Source organism: Alligator mississippiensis, chromosome 5 (genome assembly GCF_030867095.1).
Source record: "Alligator mississippiensis isolate rAllMis1 chromosome 5, rAllMis1, whole genome shotgun sequence".
Classification (NCBI taxonomy): Eukaryota; Metazoa; Chordata; order Crocodylia; family Alligatoridae; genus Alligator; species Alligator mississippiensis.
The window spans coordinates 138871033-138891991 of NC_081828.1; the positions used below are offsets into that span (position 1 = coordinate 138871033).

The 20959-nt window shown below is 43.5% G+C and overlaps 1 protein-coding gene across 2 annotated transcripts in view; it reads left to right on the forward strand.

The window, feature by feature from the left end:
- CPNE4 (copine 4) overlaps positions 1-20959 on the forward strand; it is a 356741-nt gene that overhangs the window by 275133 nt on the left and 60649 nt on the right. For both annotated transcript variants that reach the window (XM_014602596.3, XM_059728790.1), the window contains 2 exons: positions 12332-12418; positions 15819-15878. In XM_014602596.3, the coding sequence (XP_014458082.1) occupies positions 12332-12418; positions 15819-15878 (147 nt within the window). The remainder of the gene's footprint in view (positions 1-12331; positions 12419-15818; positions 15879-20959) is intronic.

Consider the following 20959-nt stretch of genomic DNA (forward strand, 5'->3'; position numbering starts at 1 on the left):
CAGCAGTGGCAATCCTGCTGCTCAGAGCCTGGCCAGTAGCTGTATGTGGCTCCGACTGGCCAGGCTCTGCTTTTGAGTGGTGCATGCTGCCCCCATGTGTGCCACTCTTCTTTTTTTTTTTTTTTTTTTTTTGCATGGGTTTTTTTGGCCCCCGGGTATCCGAGGCTCAAAAAATTTGCCAGTGCTGCTCCCTTGTAACATGGAGAACAGCTGAATGTGTGGTATGTGGCACCACAGATGTGTCTGCAGCACCACATAACTCACGGCTACACTCATCTGGACATGGTCACAGAGTTCATCTAGTCCAACCCCCTGTCTGAGGCAGGATCATCCGTATATAAACCATAATCTAAACTCTACATAAGACTGCCATCAACCCTGACACAATACAGACCTAGCATCCTAACCTGCCATAGGTAAAGCAGCCAATGTCCTGCTTCTGTGAAATGTTGTCAATATACACTGAAGAGATCTGAGTAGAGGGCCCCCGCTCCCTACAGAGGAAGTCAAAAACCACCACAGCCCATACTAATCTGACCATAGAGTAAAATTATTTCCTGACCCCAAGTATGGGGATTGGTCTGACCCTGAGTAGAGGAGCAAGACCCTCAAGCCAGGAAACTCTGGTTTTGGTTCCAGCAGGGGCATTAGCACACCCCAGTCAAAGTCCCCAGCCTTGGCTATAGCCAATACCCAGTGCCTCTAAAGAAGGCTTAAAAACATACTGACACATGTAGCAGAAAGTGTGGGGGGGGGGGAGTGAAGGAGGCAACCAGTAAAGCCCATAAGTAGGGGAAATACTTATGGTAGAAAATAGAGCTACACCTAGATCATCCCCAGTGAGTGGCTGTCCAACTCTCCTTGAACATGACCAGTGATGGGGAGTCTACAATTTCCCTTGTCAGTCTGTTCTGCTGCCTTGCTATTCTAACCATTAAGAAGTTTTTTATGGATATCCAATCTAAACTTTGCTGTAACTTCAAGCCATTGATCTGCATCCTCCTCTCTGCAGCAAGAGACCACATTTCTAATAGAACAACCACTCCATCTCTGACTTCATCATCCTCATGCTCAAGGGAAATCTACCTAATACCTTTAAAAAGCTAACTTGGGAACAAAAAATCATAAAGTGGCTGGACACTAAGAACCAATAAGGATTTATGGCCCATTATAATTTATCCAACTCCTGAATACTTTCCACACAAGGAAGATGAGACTGACCCCTATTTCACCTTTACATAGGCCTTGATCTCTCAGCTTCTTTTCTTTTACTAACTGTGTCTGCTACACCTAGGAACTTCTCTAAGCCCCTCCTTTAGGCTGTACTTCACTTGCTGTGCCTAGCTTCCTCAGAGACCTGAGGAAGAATGTCTTACATCCAAAAGCTTATTTAACTTTATCCCATCTACATAGTTGGTCCAATAAAAGACATGACCCTAAAAATCTTTGCCTCTCATGTAATTTTTGGACCATCATGGCTACAACATCTTTCTTACACTACCAATTATCTTAAGTTCATTCTCACACCCAGCAAGGAACAGGAAGATGTATTGCCACAGACACGGCATGAGCACAACCATTTCCCAATACTTACTGTATTCTGTGATGTTTCATATGCTGCTGTCACGACCATTGTACTTGAGCACCTTCCAGTAGTGCATTAAGTGACATGATTAACATGTATGATGTGTTATTTGGAACCTCATCCTCTTGCCAAGTAGAGAGCATAAACAATAGAGTACTGATTTTACAGTGGCATAACAAGCAAGGTTGTGCACTGGGCAAGCCCTATGGAAGGGCGGGAGGAGGGCTCTAGGAGAGGGTGGCTCAGGAATCTTACCCCATCCCCAGCTGCTGCTGTTACTGCTGCTGCTGCCACTGCTGCATGCTTTGCCTGCTCTGGTTCTTGCCCTTAAAGCAGCAGCAGCTGGGGATGGGGTAAGATTCCTGAGCCACCTTTTCCCAGAGCCCTCCTCCTGCTCTTCCATAGGGCTTTCCCAGAGCACAACCTTGCTTGTTATGCCACTGTAAAATCCATGCACCAGCTGGGGCAGCAAGAGCAATGCTGCAAGCCTGCTTTTGCTGCTAGCATGCAGGCTCTGTGGGGTGGGGGATGATTTTGGAGTCCCTTCTACGTTGGTACCCAGGGCCTCTCTCACTCACCCTTGATTATATTTTTGTATTTAGTAGAGTTTGGGGGAGTTATTTGGGGGTGCTGCTTGCTTTCTGTTATGAAATTACATGTTGCTATGAAGGTGGGGTCAAAGAGATGTACCTTGCAGTTGGAGCACAGGATGGTGTGATTCATGATAGTCCTTGTTTCCCAAGGGTGTTTGTTACACAGTCTTAGTCTGGTCTTAAGAAAACTCTATTTTCTACATAGTTTTGCTCTATTGCAAAGAGTTCCACTGAGCCAGAGGAGTGGAGCTATGTTTTTCAGCTTGGCACTTTAGGTATTGTTTAGATATCTTGGATTTAGGCAGTGGAAACCTTGAATTCCAGCTTGATTCAGGATCCTATGGGAAGTTAGTACAGATGGCTATTTACAGGTTTGAAGTCCTCTCAATGGCTTGTATTGATGAGTAGAGATAACACAGATTTTGGTACCAGTTGGAATATCCAAAGTGCTGTAGGCTTCATGCCCAGGTATGTTTCATTACTGTAGCTCAGCTGAGAGGTAGTGAAAGTGTCTGTAACTGAGGCAAATCCATTACCCACCAGGATAAGACAGTTCCCCAACCAACTTTCTGTACAAGTGCTTCAGCCACTTGCTTTCAACCCAAGGAGGCTGCACTGGGGCTGCATCACCACCACTTGCAACCACTTCTGTCTTGTTGAGGTTCAGCTGACTCTTCTTCAGCTATAACCTTGGTTGCAGTGTGGTTTCGTATCACTTCTTATTGGGTGTGAATCTCCAGGAAGTTTTCAGACTATTTTAACACATTCCTCCAGGGACCTTCATCTTTCTTCAGTGTCCAATATGAAACAGTATGTCCAATAGCACAAAATGCTGTAGAGAGAGTCTAGGAGGATGAGAATGGATGTCTGTCCTCCCCTGGGAGGGGAGGGCTGTCAATGTGACAGGGGGAACCAAGTGGGGCTGTCTGCCCCCTGGCACATGTAGCATGCAGCCCAAGTGGCTTGCAACCACTGGGTCTCTGGCTCATGTGGCCCTCAACTGCCCAGACCCTGCCCCAACCCTGCTCAAAATGAGGGACTTGTAACTGGGTGGTAGCTGGCTGAAACTGATGCATCACTGGTTCTTTTTTTATTGCTGGTCAGACTTCCATGTGTTTGCAGAAGGGAAGGTTCATTCTCTGAATGATGCATTAAGCTTTTTTGGTCAGAGGTCACCAATTGTTCATGATGCTCTTCTCCAAGACAGAATGGTTATAGGTTGAAACGTATCTCATTCCACTACTTTGCACTTCCTTGAGTGCAAATGAGTCCTGTCATTCCAGAACTTCACAATTTAGTCATAGCCTTCCTGTCTTTAAGCACATGCTAAGTCTGGTACTATTCAGAATAACATTGATTTGAATATCTAAGGGTACACTTAAGTTCTGTTCTCAATGGAGGTGGACTGTCTGTTGGTGGGATACCCTCCTTAATCTGGCCTCATACTGTGCAGTTTTTATGTAGCATTTACTAAGGCATTAATCAATTTGACAACTTTTACAGCAGAAAGAAGGGAAGGGTAAAGATTAATTGGTAAAGCTGTTGACATTTGAAGGGAGAAATCCTCTTCTAAGTAAAAACAAAACAAATCATACAACTTTGAAAGTAAAGGCAATAGAACCAGATGGATTTTGGGGGGGCAAACACGGAAATATGACTCATCTGGACTCTAAAGCAGCTGAAGAAGTTATATAATAGAATAGAAAGATTTGTCTCTGTATTACGGGAAAAAGGCGGGGGGCAGGGCAGGCAGGGGGAGAGAGTATCTCCAGTGTCATTTCCAAATCAGAAAACTAGTCTCCCATGGGAATGTTATTATCTTACTTGTGAGTCTCTTTGATCAGACAAAAACAATACGGGAGATATGGCAGGAAGCCTCAGTGGTAGATGTCTGGGTCCTTCTTCTATCTGACCTCTTGAATGTTGTTCTGAGCCCCTCCCCTGGACCTTCAGGTGATAAAGGTATGTGTAAAATGGTAAAGCAGTTATTAACTTTGATGACATGCCAGAGATGTTCTGACCATGCCTGGCTTAAGTGGACACCTTAAGTTCTTTTTTCAGCTTCAGAAGATCAAATCCATGAGAGCTATTGCTCCTTGATTAAGTAACTTGATCCCAGTCAGCATGGGCACCTGTACACATGACTGGGGTTTAGTCCTTAGGGTCACATTCTATGCCCCTTAAATTGAAATGGTGGGTTTCAATTGAAATGGCGGGGGGTTATTTTTCCATCGCTGCCGTGGCAAGGGGCCCAATCATCTTTTTTTTTTTGGTGAGGGGCCTGTTCCTTTTTTTTCCCCGTTCCCAGTGGAACCTGTCCACAGCCATGGGGGTGAGCTGCCGGTGGGCCAAGTGGCCCCTGAGCCTCCCCTCTGTGATGGTGGCACCCCCTGGGGCTGCCCAGGCAGGCTGCTAGCGGGCCAGGTGCTGCCCCAGCTTGGAGGCATCACCCGGCCCAGTCCAACTCTTCCCTGACTCCGATCCAACTCTTCTTCTTCCCAGAAGCCCGCTGAAGGCAGAAGTGGCAAGGGGCCCAGTCCTTTTTTTCTGCGGCTCATGCCTGACTCTTCCACAGCTGGGGGGGTGAGCTGACTAATAGCTGCAACATATTGTTGCAAACTAAACTACATCAGGATGTAATTTAGTTTGCAGTTATGTAGACTCACTTAAAATCCCCCAAACTCTTGCACATGTAGAGTGCGACATCATTAAACCACACAAAGAGACATTTTTGTGACATGTACATGGTAATGGTGTCAAGCGTACAAGCGCCCCACAACTCTAAAACCTTTAGAATCCTGGTCAGAAAAACAGAAGATGTGCTCATTTTCATGAATCCCCTAGCTGCAAATCTCCTGTGGAGCCCCTGGCAGAGACAAAAACAGATAGTCTGGCCTGGCAGGCACTTCCAGGAGATGGCAATGATGAAAACTTGACCTGCCCTACAGGTGTTGTGGGGGAATGAGGGCTGCCTTGTGAATGAACTATCCCTTTCAGGCATAGAGAGATGAAATTTGCCGTGAAAGTCAAGTGCTCCTTCTGAATCATCAGGAAGAAAACACACAGGGTTATTTTTTGTTCTGTGTCATCATTTCTTCCGTCTCACAATACATGGGGCCCCCTCAGTCATGTATCTTTATCTGATGCACTGGCTAATGCAATGCCATTAATTGGGAATCTTCTGTTCAAAGTTCAGGTCTTTAAATGTTAGGCCAAGGGGAGCCAAGCGTCGTCGTTACTACCTTTCTTTACATGTGCATTGGATCCAGTAGGACACACAATCTTTAACTCCTGTTCTAGGAGATTGAGAGAGGAAAGAGGGAGGCTTGATGAGTTAAAACCTATGGTTTTAGGGGTTAGTGTCTTTTGTTGGGAACTGTGTCCCATGTTGCAGCGAAGGGAGAATTAGAATCTTACAAGCATCAACATTGTTTCGCCAGTTTTCGCTACCAAAAAAACCTGGTCCAAATTTTTCTCCAAAAGTTTCTTTCAACTTGATTTAAATTTATTGTTAAAGAAATCCCAAATGAATCTAAATTTAAATTCACTGTACGTATGACTCAACACCTTTACTAAGTTAGCAGGCAGTGATTGAGTCATATTGCTTCCTATTTCAAACTCACTTTGTTGTTTGACAAAAGAGCTCACCTAGCCCAGAGCCACCAGACATCCAAAATAAATGTTAACTTCCTGGTACTCTGCTAGGAAGATTGATCTAAATTTCATAGTGCTTAACAGTAACGTCAGACTTACAGTCTGTATTGCGTTCCTTTCTGCTGAAAAGTTAATTTAAAAAAGGAAAATGAATCATTAAAGCAAAGTGACTGATCTCAATTCAAAGTCAGAATTTAGGACTTTGAATTGAGTAGGTTAAAATTTAAAATTGGTTTTTCATTGTAAGCAAGATAGCTGAAACTCTGTGTTCTTCATTAGTTATATGCCAAGACTTAGATGGGAAGAGGATTCTCTTCCCTTTAGAAGAGTTGATGACTAGGCAGGCGTTGTACAGGGAATTTTAGGAAATGGTTCTTGTCATATCTTCAGCTCCTGCTGTAGAAAAGCAGAGCTCTGGAACCAGATCTTGACAAGTAAGAAAGAAAAGAGATGAGCTTGTTTCAAAATATTTAAGACATTTTTTTTATTGAGCAGGAACTGAGCATAGAATCAGTGTTTAAGAAATGCTTTGCAGTATACCATAGTACATACAATAGTATAAATGCATCAGCTAATGGGTTAGCTGATGCAGAATTGTTCTTTCCTTCAGTTTGTTCAGTTGCCAGGGATTTCCTAATTTTTCTGTTTCTTCAGCTTGTGACACCACTCAGGTTTTAGCTAGGCGTACATAGAATACCAGTGCTTAGGCATTAAATAGAGCTTGTCACATAGGGCTCCTATACACGTGCAGGGAGGCAGAATTGATTAATAGAGTCTTCTGGAGTGTGGTAATTACCGTGCTCCAGCAGACTCTAGCATCCCCACACTGGAAAATGGCAGTGGGGCACTTTAAACTAAAGTTTGGTCAACGAGTTTCAATTCAAGGTGCTCTGCTGCCACTTTTCAGCGCGAGGACACTGATACACGTGACACTCCGGGTGCTTTTAATTAATGTGGCTCTCAGAGCTGTGCTAATTAAAGTGCCTACACCTCCATCCTCCTGGACCATGTCTATAAATGCCCATAGATCTCAGATGCTTTACAAAGGCAGGTAGACATTGCAATCAACAACTTGGAGCTAGCACAGAAAAGGCAAATATCTTGACCAAGGGCCAACATCCTATTCTATTCTATATAGTTTGTGGACCACATATCTCACCAGAATATATGAACATCATCCAGGAGGGGACGGGAGAAAAAGAAGTAGAGATATTTGTCAGTGCCTGTTCAGTGTAATTACTGTCAGAGCTGGGAACAGTTCTCCTGGCTACTAGGTTTTGCTCTGTCCACTAGATCAGCTTGTCTCTATTGTAATTTGTGAACTAAGAAATGTCCTTTTATAAATGCTTCTAGTACGTTTATGGGATAACTGTACATTAAACTATATTCCCTAGTGTTGATGTATCCACCCTTGAGTAATTAGTGCTTGTACATTATAGTCAGATCGTGACTGGGTGTTCATGGCTCTGTTGTACTATGATCTGGAGGGCTGTCCTTTATGGGGGAGTGGTATTTCCTTGAGCTTTCACTAGCCCCGTGAGCACAGAAAAATCATTGCTGGAGGATTTCCCAGGAACATGTGGTCCTGTGTCTGCCTGTTTCCTCAGCTGGAAAATTCATTTCACAAGACGAATAATTGAGCTATGGGGCAAACTGTGGAGCAAGCGGCAGTGCTTTATGCAGTTTACAAATAGTTTTCCATTTTTTCTTTTTCCATTTTCAGCTACATCATTTGTTTCCCAGAACACAGGGATTGGGAGTTCTGTGCAGACAGCCCACTTACTCCACGGCAGGGAGAAATCCACACATTGTTCTGAAGCAATATGCTTTCCATCCCACTTGACATTTGGAAAGAAACTCTGATTTTGAAATGCTGTCTATTGAAAGTAGTTGTGCCACAACTTAGTCTAAGGACCATTGAAGTCAGTGGGACTACTCATATGCCTAAAATATATCTCATGCTTAAATATCTTGCTCAGTCAGGCCTCAAATGAAGATTGTCCCCCCAAATATATAAAATACAGTAACAAAATTAAGTCAGTATCATAAATTTTAAAACAGTTAAATAGTTATTTACATGATAGGCCACACTGGCCCTTTTTGGAAATTTAAACATTTTTTTTCCTAGCATTGTATCAGAGCTTACACACATTCTTAAGAGTTTTCCCCATTGTTAATGAACAACCTCTGAAATAACACTAAAGATGATCATAGAATCATAGAAGTAGGGTCGGAAGGGACCTTGTAGATCTTCAAGTCCGATCCCCTGCCTGGGCAGGAGAGAAACTGGGCTCGAGGGTCCCCAGCCATGTAGGCACTGAGCCGCTTCTTAAAGACCCCCAGAGTAGGAGCCAGCACCACTTCCCTTGGAAGTTGGTTCCAGATCCTAGCCACCCTAACTGTGAAGTAGTTCCTACAGATGTCTAATCTGAACCTACTCTCCAACAACTTGTGGCTGTTATTTCTTGTTATCCCGGGGGGCACTGGGGAAAACAAGGTCTTCCCCAAACCCTTCTGGTCCCCCCTAGTGAGTTTATAGATGGTCACAAGGTCCCCCCCTCATCCTTCTCTTGTGAAGGCTGAACCGGTTCAGATCCCGTAGCCTCTCATTGTAGGGTCTGCCCTGCTGTCCCTGGATCATGCGGGTGGCCCTCCTCTGGACCATCTCAATGTTGTCCACATCCCTCTTGAAGTGGGGCGCCCAGAACTGGACACAGTATTCCAGCTGTGACCTGACCAGTGTCGCGTAGAGGGGGAGGATCACCTCCTTGGCCCGACTCGAGATGCACCTGTGGATGCACGATAAGGTCTGGTTAGCCCTGCCAACCGTGACCTCGCATTGTCGGCCCATGTTCATCTTGGAGTCAATGATGACTCCAAGATCCCTTTCTGTCTCCGTGCTCTCAAGAAGGGAGTTTCCCATCTTATAAGTGTGTTGCCGGTTACTACTGCCCAAGTGCAGCACCCTGCACTTGTCCATATTGAAACGCATCCTGTTTTTGTCAGCCCACCCTTGCAATCTATCCAGGTCTTTCTGCAGTCTTTCCCTCCCTGCTAGCGTGCCCACCTCACCCCAGATTTTGGTATCATCAGCGAATTTGAACAGGTTGCTTTTCACCCCATCGTCCAAATTGCTGATAAAGAAATTGAACAGCGTAGGCCCAAGAACCGGGCCCTGGGGGACCCCGCTGCCCACTTCCCCCCAGGTCGAAATATGACCTGTCCACCACCACCCTCTGAGTATGACTCTTCAGCCAGTTAGCAATCCATCTGACTGTGTAGGCATCGATGCCACAGTCGCCTAGTTTTTTAACGAGGATGGGGTGGCCGACAGTGTCAAAGGCCTTGCTGAAGTCCAGAAAGACTACATCCACAGCGACACCTGCATCCAATGCTTTTGTGACCTGATCGTAAAAGGCAATCAGGTTGGTCTGACATGACCTGCCGCTAATGAAACCGTGCTGGTTGCCCCTCAGCATCACCCCTGATGCCAGCCCATCATAAATGTGCTCCTTGATGATCTTCTCAAAGAGTTTCCCCAGGATTGAGGTAAGACTGACGGGCCTATAGTTGCCCTCGTCCTCCCTCCTCCCTTTCTTAAAGATGGGGACCACATTGGCTATCTTCCAATCATCTGGCATCTGGTCCGAGCACCACGAGCGCTTGTAAAGCTGTGCCAAGGGCCCTGCAATACCCCCTGCTAGCTCCCTCAACAACCTGGGGTGGAGAGCATCTGGACCTGCTGACTTGAACACGTCCAGTCCCTCCAGAAGCACTCTAACCCGGTCCTCTTCAACCTTAGGTCTTGGGGCGTTCCCCTCGAGTCCGTCTTGAATCACGGTGGGGGAGTCCTGGTCCCTGCCCAAGAAAACGGAGGTGAAGAATTTGTTAAAGATGTCTGCCTTCTCTTCTGGTACGACCACCAGATATTCACAAATCATAGGCCTTAAGTGCATATATGTAGCAGAGCATTTTCAATGGGATGCTATAAATGCAAATGAATACTTATGTATACAGATGTGGGTTTAAAGTAATGCAGCTCCACAAAATGTTTTGTTTTTCGTAAATCAGTGTTTCTGTGAAAAAAATAACTTAGTCAAAAAATTCTGATTACCTCTACTTCTAAATATTAACTTTTTTAATGCTTTTTTTTTTTCATTGAGACATCCTGTTTTGTCAAAGCCAAAACATTTTACAGGGACACATGGACTATGTTTCAACTTTAGTTGTTTTTTCTGATTTAGGACAGGCTTTGGGACCAAATTTCAAATTTGGAACTCATAATTAGAGCAGTAGTTATTTAACTCCATTGCTTTACATGCCTCTTCCTGACTTTTTTAACTGCTTACTTTTGTATAGCACATATGGCCTATAATATTGCCATCACAAAGTTCTTACAATAAAGTGAGTTAAGGCAAGCACTTAGTTTTCCAATCAGAAGTTCTGAGTTTACTTTTGTTTGAAATAAACCCCCAGTGTAAATATGTAGATAGAGAGTCCTTTATTTAATATAGGGTCTCAGTTTGCTTCCCCTGGTCTCTAAACCTGGCACTTGTAAAATCTCCATTTGTGTCCACAAGTCTTGATAGGTAGATATCTGTCTGAGTACTTTGTGTGTATTTTCTGGAGTGTTTCTATTTGGGCTTCAGTTAGTTTAAAATCATTTCCTGTATGGTTACTATGTAGCCCTTTATGTCCTTGGATGCTTTCATGGGACTTCATACAATCATAGAATTATAGAAAATGAGAGTTGAAAGGGACTTCAGGAGGTTGTCTAGTCCAACCCATGGCTCGAAGCAAGACCATCCCCAACTAGATCAGTCCAGCCAAAGCTTTGTCTAGCCCGGTCTTAAAAACCTCCAAGGATGGAGATTGCACCACTCTCTGGGTAACCTGTTCCAGTGTTTTACTACCCTCGTAATGAGAGAGTTTTCCCTAATATCTAAGCTAAACTTCCCTTGCTGCAACTTGAGACCATTGCTCTTTATTTTGTCAACTGCCATCACTGAGAACAGTCTATCTCCAGCTTCTTTTTGAACATCTTTCATGTAGTTGAAGGCTGCTATTAAATCCCCTTCCATTTTCTCTTCTCCAGACTAAATAAGCCCAGTTCGCTCAGCCTCTCCTCAGAAGTCATGTTCCCCAGCTCCCTAGCCATTTTCATTGCCCTCCGCTGATATCTTTCCAATTTGTCTACACCCTTTCAGGGTAGGGGGCCCAAAACTGGACACAGTACTCCAGGGCTAGGGACAGACATTACACAATAAACCAGTTTAAGTGAGCAGAAACTGGCTAAACCTGTAACAGATGTTCAGTGCACATTAACCATTTTGAAAATGGCTGAAACCAGTTTGAGATAAACCTGGTTGAATGTAGTATCAGACTTAACTGATTTGTGTCAAACCATTATGCAATGTCTGTCCCAGACCCCTTGCTGGTTTAAGTTAAATTGGACACCCCCAGTATCCTGGAATACTCTACGGGCTGGGTGGGGCTCTGTGCTCCACAGCAGTGCTGGCCCCCACCCCCCTTCTCCCTGGCTGCAGTTCTGTCAGAGACTTGCAGGCTGCTCTCCTTCTCCCCTGCCCCACTCCCTGCTAAGCAGGAATTCCCCCCTCCCGTCTGCCTTGCTGAGAAGTATCTGTGTATTAGCTAGCAGACCACATGCTGGCTATGGTCCATACTGTGGCAAAGGCAGAATGAACAGGTAGCTGGTAATGTCCCTCTGTTGTTTTCTTAACGGAGTGGTAAATACTGAGTTAGGGGCAATAAACAGTGTTATCAATTCCCTGCTGGGCTAATCAGAGTGTCCTGCCGGGCCTGGCCACGCCCCACCTCAGCTCAGTACTGTGGAATGGAAGGCAGGGCTGCTGTAGTGCCCCCAGCCTCTAGCCTGAGCTGCTGCAGGCTTGTGCCTGCATTTCTAAAATGAAAAGGGAATGTGTATCCACCTCCAAATTGGTTCAAGCTTTGCAGATTAAACTAACCTGCAAAGGTTGAATCATTTCAGGCTCAGGCTTTTTGAATGTTTGTCCCTAGCCTAGATGTGGCTTCACCAGGGCTGAATAGAGAAGAATAATCACTTTTCTCGATTTGCTGGCAACGTTCCTACTAATAAAACACGGTATGCTGTTAGCCTTTTTCACAACAAGGGCACATTGTTAGCTCATGTTCAGCTTACTGTCCACTGTAGCCCCCAGGTTCTTTTCTGCAGAACTTCTACTTAGCCAGTCCATCCCCAGCCTGTACTGGTACATGGGATTATTCCATCCTAAGTACAGGATTTTGCACTTCTCCTTATTGAACCTCATGAGATTTCTTTTAGTCCAATCCTCCAATTAGTCAAGGTGTCTGTGAATCCTAGTCCTGCCCTCCAGTATATCTACTACTACCCCCAGCTTGGGACTTAGTCAACTGTAGATAGCATATTGTGTAATCATAATTAATTATACATTTTGTACATGAATTTTGTTTCATGCAGTGACTGCTATTTTCACAGGTACAGTGGGAGTGCATAAATCCCAAGTATAAAGCAAAGAAGAAGAATTACAAGAATTCAGGCATTGTCATTCTTAACCAATGCAAGGTACTTATATTTGAAAGAATACTCTTTGTCTGTTCCTATTCCCAGTTTTTAATAATGTATATTTAAAGAGTTATTGGAAATGGAGATGTCAAAAAATAGAAAGAAGTCAAACTGTGATACTAAAAATGATAACACTGAAAGGACAAAGGAAAACTGTTTTGGCTCTAACAAGTCTCTTTTTTAGGCATCATCATATTATAAAAATAGAGCAAAACCTGTCATAATAAGCTACCACTAAAGGAACCAGCAACAAATGAGTTGCCTAGGGGATGTCATCATTATTTAAAAATGGATCAAGGCTTTGTCAGAGATGCTTTAAAGTAGTTGCTTCAAGTGCACTTCTGCTTGTGGCATCTTCTTGCTCAACAGAAATGATCTTAGTATGTAGTCAGAGTCAAATTCCCCTACTAGAGTAACAGAAATAAATTGCGCTGCTTTTCATTCCGGTTAGCACTGTGAAGTCACCACAGCTGGAAGAAGTCATCTGAATTCATCTCCTTGCACATCATCAGCACAATTGCTTACAAATTTCAGGTCTCCCTGGGGAAGCGCACAGAAGCCCACAATAATGCACAGAAGTTACAGAGGATTTCATCTGAATATATGGCATTAACCAGGTGTAACTAGCATATGAATGTAATATTTATTACTGGTAATGATGAAGGAGAAATAAATAGCCCAACTTGACTCTAGGGCCAGGTACAGATGGTCAAAAAGCCTAAGGCTGAATTGATTTAAGTCTTTGCAGGTTAGTCTAAGCTGCATAGGTTAAACTGAAACAGAAGTGAACAGACATTTACCTTTGATTCAGGAAATGCAGCCACATGCCTGCAGTGGCTCAGACCATAAACTGGGGGCCACTACAGTATGGCTCTCTGGCTTTGTGTTTACTTCCTCCTCCTGCTGCCCCCAAGGTCTCTGGGATTTGCAGTCCAGAATTACAGTAGTAGGATTCTACAGGGTTGTTCATCACTTCCTCTTCCTGCTTCCAGGGGCATCTGGGATTTGTAGTCCACAGTTGCAGCCAGCAGTAAGTTTGAGCAGGGGAAGAGGTGTTTAACCCCAAACCCCAACTGGGGTTTGCCTGGGGGGGTGGGGGGGAGGCATCCCCCCCTCCCCCGCAGATTGGGCTGCATCCCCAGCTGGGCTTGCACTCCAACCCCCCTTGTCAACCAGCCCTCACTGGTCCAGCTTGGGAGCAGAGGGGCAGGGCCAGCCCTCCTCTTTGGAGCACACAACCAAGCCCAGCCCAGGGCTGCAAAATGCTGGGATGCTGGGGAACTGTGATTTAACTTGAACCAGGAAGGGGTCTGGGACAGAAATTTCATAAACCGGTTTGACCCAGATCAGTTAAGTCTGATACTACATTCAACCAGGTTTATCTTAAACCTGGTTCAACCATTTTGAAACTGGCTTATGTGCACTGAACTTCTGTTCTTTTATAGGTTTAGACCAGTTTCTGATCATTTAAGCTGATTTATGTGTAACTTCTGTCCCTAGCCTAGAAGACTGGGCTGTTTCTGCAGCTAGAAGCTGTAAAACTATATCTGTACCTGGAAATAAAGCACAGGAGATATGTAAATCATAACAGAAAATAAACATTGAATTCTCTAATGCCTTATTTACAGATTCCCTTTATAGAGTAGTGCTGCCAATTGTGGCTTTATAAATAACATGTATTTGACTTTTGACCTCAAAGGAAGGGTCCAACCACTTTGAGGGAAATTATGAAATTAAAAAATAGAGTTTAGATCCATAGAGGAATAAAATTCAAAATCTCCCATGGAATGGGAATTCCCAGCTTTCATTTTGAAAAATGATCAAAGTACCATTTGTTTTGACTTTGCCAAACAAAATTACTAAGCATCTCCAAGCAGTGAGGACACTGAGCAGCCCTGGTTCCCGGTTCCTTCACAAACAGGTCAGATTCTGCCAATCTGTCTTCTGGTCAGGACACCCAGGCTAGATACAAACACTCAAAAAGCCTAAGGTGGAATCTATGTGATTTTCTGTAAGCAGCATAGTTTAGATCAGTAGTGAACAGGACACATTCACCCTTTGTGATGGGGGGCAAATCTTAGACCAGGCTCTGCCATTTCTAAACTGGTCTATGCGTACTGAACTTCTGTTCTAGTACAGATGGATACAGATGGATTTTCACTTATGCCAGTAAATGTGTACTGTCTATATCCAGCCCCAAAGCTTTCCTGGCCACTAAGTTCCCTTCTCCCCAGCATGGAAATGGAAACTTTTAAAACCCTGGCAGAAGATGGCTTCTTCCAAGTTCCTAACAATCTTAAATTCTGTTAGGCAGGAATCTGGGAAGATGCACAATGAGCAGGAAAGCAGTCTGCAAAGCCTGACTGATTTTTATTGGAAGATTTCACAAAATCAGCATGTTTCTATATAATATATCAACAGGTATTTTCCAATGGAAAGAGTTCCATCAGAAAATTTCCAGCTGTGCTCCTGATTTTTCTCCTTTTCTCATGCCTGTCTGGGGGATAGATTATGACAACCAGATAATACTTGGTGGGCACATCTACACGTGACTCTATGTCGCTGTAGCAATGTACTACATTACCATAGCAATGTGTTCCCTCATTATAGAATGCTGCTACAGCAACATAACAGCTAAAAATAACTGTGCATGGCCGGCACGGCACAACACGGGGTGTTACTGAGCCTGATATTCAGGACTTCCAAAAGGAAGTCCTGAATGATGGTGCCGTAACAACAGCACCATATGGCCACGTGTAGACACGCCAAGTATCCTGCATTACTGAGCTATACTCTCAACCACAAATCTATAATGTCAATGTTTTTGTCTAGGAAGTTTGACGTGTTTCATTATCAGAGGTTGCAGACTTTAGGGCATGTTTCAGTGCATTTAACAACATCTTTGTAAAATAATTTGTGAAGAATTCATTTAAAAAACAAGGGTTTTGGGGAGCCAAGGAGAAATAGAGACAATGGAAGCTGCAGGCTCATAGAGTGGCAGGTGTTTTCTGGTAATACCAGCATGCAATAAAATATGCAGTGCAATATGCTACTCATAAGAGTCACCCAGAAAGAACGTCTTTGTGTGTCCCTCTCTTATTCATCCAAGTTTCTTCCTTTGAATACACAAAAAATGCCTGCTCCTCCTGAAAGAAATCACAAAATTCTTCTTGACTTCTGTGAGGTGATTGATATTCTGTGTTGCCTTTGATGTGGGTACATACTTTAAGTACTGTAAAAATAAATTTCAATGCTTTCTCTTCCTTCCTTTCTTATATGATAGTCTGTCTCCCCATCTCAGATCTCCAACCTTCCCCCACACTATTTTTCTTTAAACAAGCTGTTGCAGTCTGAATTTTTTTAGTGATACAAATGAGTACCTTTGCTTTCTTTTTTCCAGATCCACAAGATGCATTCTTTCTTAGATTACATCATGGGTGGATGCCAAATACAGTTTACAGTAAGTGTCTTTCTACTGCAATGCTTTGCAACACAACAAAGTCCTTTCAGACATGAAATTCATCACCTTCAAAGGAAAAAGAAAATCTGTCATGTTGTTTTGCAAATTTCTTGATAAATTATTAAGCTCTCTTTGCAAAATACATTGTGACTGGAAAGTGAACTCTATTAACACAGCAAGGTTTTCAAAAACATAATGTTTTTCTTTTATAGTGACAGGCGCACCATAACAACTGAAAACAGCATGATATGTATGGTCAGATCCTTAGCTGGTGTAAATCATGGTACTTCCATCTACTTCAGATGAGCTATGCTGGCTTACAAGGGCTGTCTGTAGTTGTATACAAGGCTCTAAACTGAGTATTTCACTTGATTGTTCAGAGCCTGACTCTAGAAAGCATGTAAGCCCATGCTGAAATCAGGTTTGAACCAAATCAAATTTTGGTTTGCTGAGCCAACCAGAATCTTTAACCTGAATTTTCCTGTAGTGCCACATTGCTTCATGGGAATGCTAGTTTTGAGTATCTTGTGCCTCCTTCTGTCTAAAAGTCTGCCCAGAAAGCGCAGTCCATATCTCCCATGACCTAACATCATCTCCTCTCTGACTGCTGTACCGAAGGGCTGTGGAAGTTGATGTACCTGTGGAAGCTATGATTATGAGTGCACTATGAGAGTTACACTATAGTTTCCCGTGAAATTATCTAAAAATATTGCTGGTTAGCTCAACAAACCTTGCCCTGCCCCCTCTCAAATATTGTAGTTTAATGGTTGGAAATTTTTTTACCAGGGACCAAACAATACGTTCTTCTTTAATCTTGTTCTTATAATAATTTGACCATTTAAACTGAAATTAAAAAAAAAAATCAGCCTGAAACAGGGACCTATAATGTAAGATTTCAGCCCACACTGCTAGATGTCTTATAATAGGAAGGAGTGGGCAGTCTTAAATATATAAGTGATGTTACCAACTCCTTTCATAATATATCAACAGATGCAGTTTCTAAGCCCCTACACATCAGAAGTCCATAAATACTAGCTCCCCTAAGGTTGGCCTGCTATTAAAGTAAAAAAAAAAAAAATCCCTTACCGAACTGCTGCACACCCACCTACACTCAGCCAGTTCTAATTCCTCGACCTTTAGGTCCTTCCTCCTCCAACACACTTTCACTGAGGAACTGCTATAACAACAGGGCTGTACTAATTCTTATTCAGCACCACAAGTGAGAGTTGCTGGATTCCAATCAATAGGATTGATTTATACATATAACAAAGAAAGTGCCTAACAGTCTTGGAATTTTCTGGGACAGCTTAAATGTTGATACTATGTCCCAGTGTCCCCAAGGACAGCCTGAAATGTTACTTTTATCCCAAGTTTGAAATATAGGTCATCAATCGGGGTTAGGCAGCATGTTGTTGGTTAGAGACAGAACAACACTGCCTGGTGCCAGATGCACACAGCTATGCTGCTTCCAGTTTGGAGATAGCTCTAGGCTTCCTCCAAAGTAGGAAGTAATATAGCCACATTTACGTGGTGCTGCTCCCAGCCTAATTTGGTCCCACCCACAGCTGTGCACTAAGGCAGCTACATTATCCACAGCTGGAAGTGGTACCAACAACTTCTGGTTCTGGAGGTCCATGGAGTTCAGGGCTGTGTCCCCAAAGGTTGGCTGCTTTCAAGACATTTCTCTTCACACATAGCCAGAGTAAGTTGAAAGAAAGGGAGGATCCGATTTTCTTGACTTAAACAAGATGAACAGTAAACCTCTGTGACCTTTTCCTTAATTTTTCCTCACTGACACCCACTTCACCAGACCTGTGTACTCATCTTATGTAGCTTAGAGTTTTTAAATATACATACTACAGGCAGTCTTTTCTTCAACAGCATTTAAATATTAGGAGGCTGATCAAAGCAGCTCTTTTGTGCATGTATGAATACTGGATAATATAGTTGTACAGAAATGTTGATAGAAACATGAGATGAGAAGAGTATTATAAATGTGAAAAGGTCTTGAAAATATCTATTACTGTGTTATGGTGTTCCATTATTTCATGAGTTGTTGAATGTTCCTTCTGTTTTTTTTGTTCAGGTTAACATAGTCAACAGGTATTATTTGTCTCGATACCCAATACAATCCTTGTTATAATTTTTGTTGCATCAACATTTTAAGAGTTCAACCTAACTTCAGCATGTTCATGTGGAACGTTTGCAAACTATTTATGTGCACAAATATTTTCATTTACTCACAAAAATAATGTGTATTCCATACACGTGTGTAAATGGGTGCTGTATATGTACATTCTGACACTATCACTCTGAATTGCATGGTTGGGGTGGGGGGTCAAAACACCAGAAATATGCCATACTGTTTCATTTTGGAATGTATACCAATAATTTATCTGTACTTAGTGCAGCCTTTTCAAATTACCCAGCAGCCTGCAGTTAAGTTGTTTACTGTTTGCATTCATTTCATAATCTACCAGTACTGCACTTATCCAAGGCACTTTATTGAAATACTCTATGCCTAAAACAGCCATCCCCTGTAACCTAGATTTACAGTGCTAGAAATGAACACCTAGGACAGCATTTCTAGAATTCTTGAAAACTATTATGGAAAGTTACTATCAACATACAAATGAGTTCCTATAAACCATGGCAATATTTTTCCTCTTTCCTCTTTTTCCTGAAGACACTTGCAGAGCTCACAAATTCATATCAAGTCATCCAACCCTCTTTTGTCTCAGAATTAATTATGTTTCCTTGAGTTCACACAGTGTATAGGCTGTACACTGCAGCTGTGATCTGAAAAAGCATCTGATGGGGGAGGGAAACTTGGATGCTAAGCATAGGGTTGAGAACAAAAAGCTATAGCATGGTGTACCTGCTAATTTAAAGCAGTAATGAGTGCTTTTGTAACCTCATGCTGTGAACTCTTGGGATACTTTGCACAGCCATTCTAGGCATATAGTTCTTTAGATCAAATACCTCAGAAAGCCAGAAGTAAACTTTTTTCCCCATAAAACTATTTGTTAAGAAGCTTTCTTCTATGACGTTGATAATCAATAGTGCAGAATCCACACGGTTCCTTCCAAGAGGCTCTTATTGCAGAATGCTGTGTTTGTTATCTGATAATGCTCCCTGCCATATGAAAAATGTTCAGAAGAAGTTAGCAAAGTTAATAGTTTTGTAATCAGAAGACATTGTCTTCACTTTAGGAGGTATAGCAGAAAGAATGTGAACAATTTTAAGTAACAGGGCATACAGGTAGTTTGTGTGTCAAAAGGTTATGATAGTAGGAAAAACTGGTTATTTGTTGACAGATCTGATAGGAGCAAGCTTGAATATAATCTTTTACAGGGGCAGTGCTTGGGGGGCATATAGCCACCCCAAAATTCACCTTAGCCCCCTGTAGCCACCCTTCCCAGCCCTCCTGTCCAAACTCCGCTCCTCCTTTCTGGGCCATCTCTGCCCACCCTGCACAGTTGAACCCACCTTGCTCCAACCCACAGCCTGCAGAGGTATAGTGCTCCCAGCCTGGCCGACTAAGTATGTTTGGCCAGAAGATGTTAGCACAGCCCCCAAATTCTCTGTCTAGCCCACCTCAGCCCTCCCACCAGGAAGAGGCTGGCATTGCCCCCAGTATGGAATACTCATATAGCACAGTGGGAAGCTATGGAAATGCAAATAGTTTGGACATTGAAAGAGATACAGGACAAAAGGACCTGCAGGGAGCAAACAAGGAAAGCCAAGGCTGTGACGAAACTCCAACTAGCTACAAGTATCAAGGACAATAAAAAGTCCTTTTTTAGATATGTGGGGAGCCGGAGGAAAAGCAAGGGGAACGTTGGATCCCTGCTAAACCATTTGGGACAACTGATAACTTACGCCCAGGAAAAAGCCAATTTGCTAAATGGATACTTTGCGTTGGTCTTTCCCCAGTCCCACAGGATGCCCCTACCCATTATGGGACTGGGAGGCCTGGGTGAGGGAAATTCCTTACCCTCTATCAATGATGACCTTGTGAAGGAACACCTTGAGAGGCAGGATACCTTCAAGTCAGCCAGCCCTGACAGTTTACACCCCAGGGTACTCAAGGAGCTGGCAAGCTTCATAGCTTAGCCCCTGGCACGGATCTTCGAGAACTCCTGGTGCTCTGGTAAAGTACCTGAAGATTGGAAGAAGGCCAATATGGTGCCTATCTTCAGGAAAGGGAGTAAAGTGGATCCAGCAAACGTGAGGCCCATCAGCCTGACCTCTACCCCAAGGAAGGTTTTAGAAAAGATTATCAAAGAGGCCATTCTTAATAGATTGGCCGATGGCAACAGCCTGAGGGATAGCTAGCATGGGTTTGTTGTGGGTAGGTCTTGCTTGACCAATCTCATTTCCTTTTACCTATCACCTGGACAAGGGAGAGGAGATTGATGTCAATATCTTGACTTTAAAAAAGCCTTTGATCTGGTATCCCATGATCACCTCTTAGCACAACTGGCTAACTGTGGCCTCGGCCTCACCATGATCCTCTGGCTAGGGAACTGGCTCCGTGGTAGGACCCAGAGGCTGGTGGTTGATGGAAGTCAATCGTTGTGGTGCGCTGTGACCAGTGGGATCGCTCAACACTCTGTCCTTGGGCCTACACTATTCAACATGTTCATTAATGATGTGGACATTGGTATCAGAAGCGGACTGACCAAGTTCACTGATGACACCAAACTCTGGGGTAAAGCGTCCACAACTGAGGCCAGGAGGGCGATCCAGGCTGACCTTGACAGGCTGGGCAAATGGGCAGACGAGAACCTGATGGCCTTCAACACCAAAAAATGCAATGTTCTCCACCTTGGGAAGAAAAACCTGCAGCATCCTTATAGGCTTGGCAGTGCTCCACTGGCTACAACTATGGGCAACAGGGACTTGGGGGTCACAATTGACCACAAGATGAACATGAGCCTTCAATGTGATGCTGCAGCTAGTAAAGCGAGCAAAACGCTGGCTTGCATCCATAGATGCTTCTCAAGCAAATCCCAGGATGTCATTCTCCCATTGTACTCGGCCTTGGTGAGGCCGCAGCTGGAGTACTGCATCCAGTT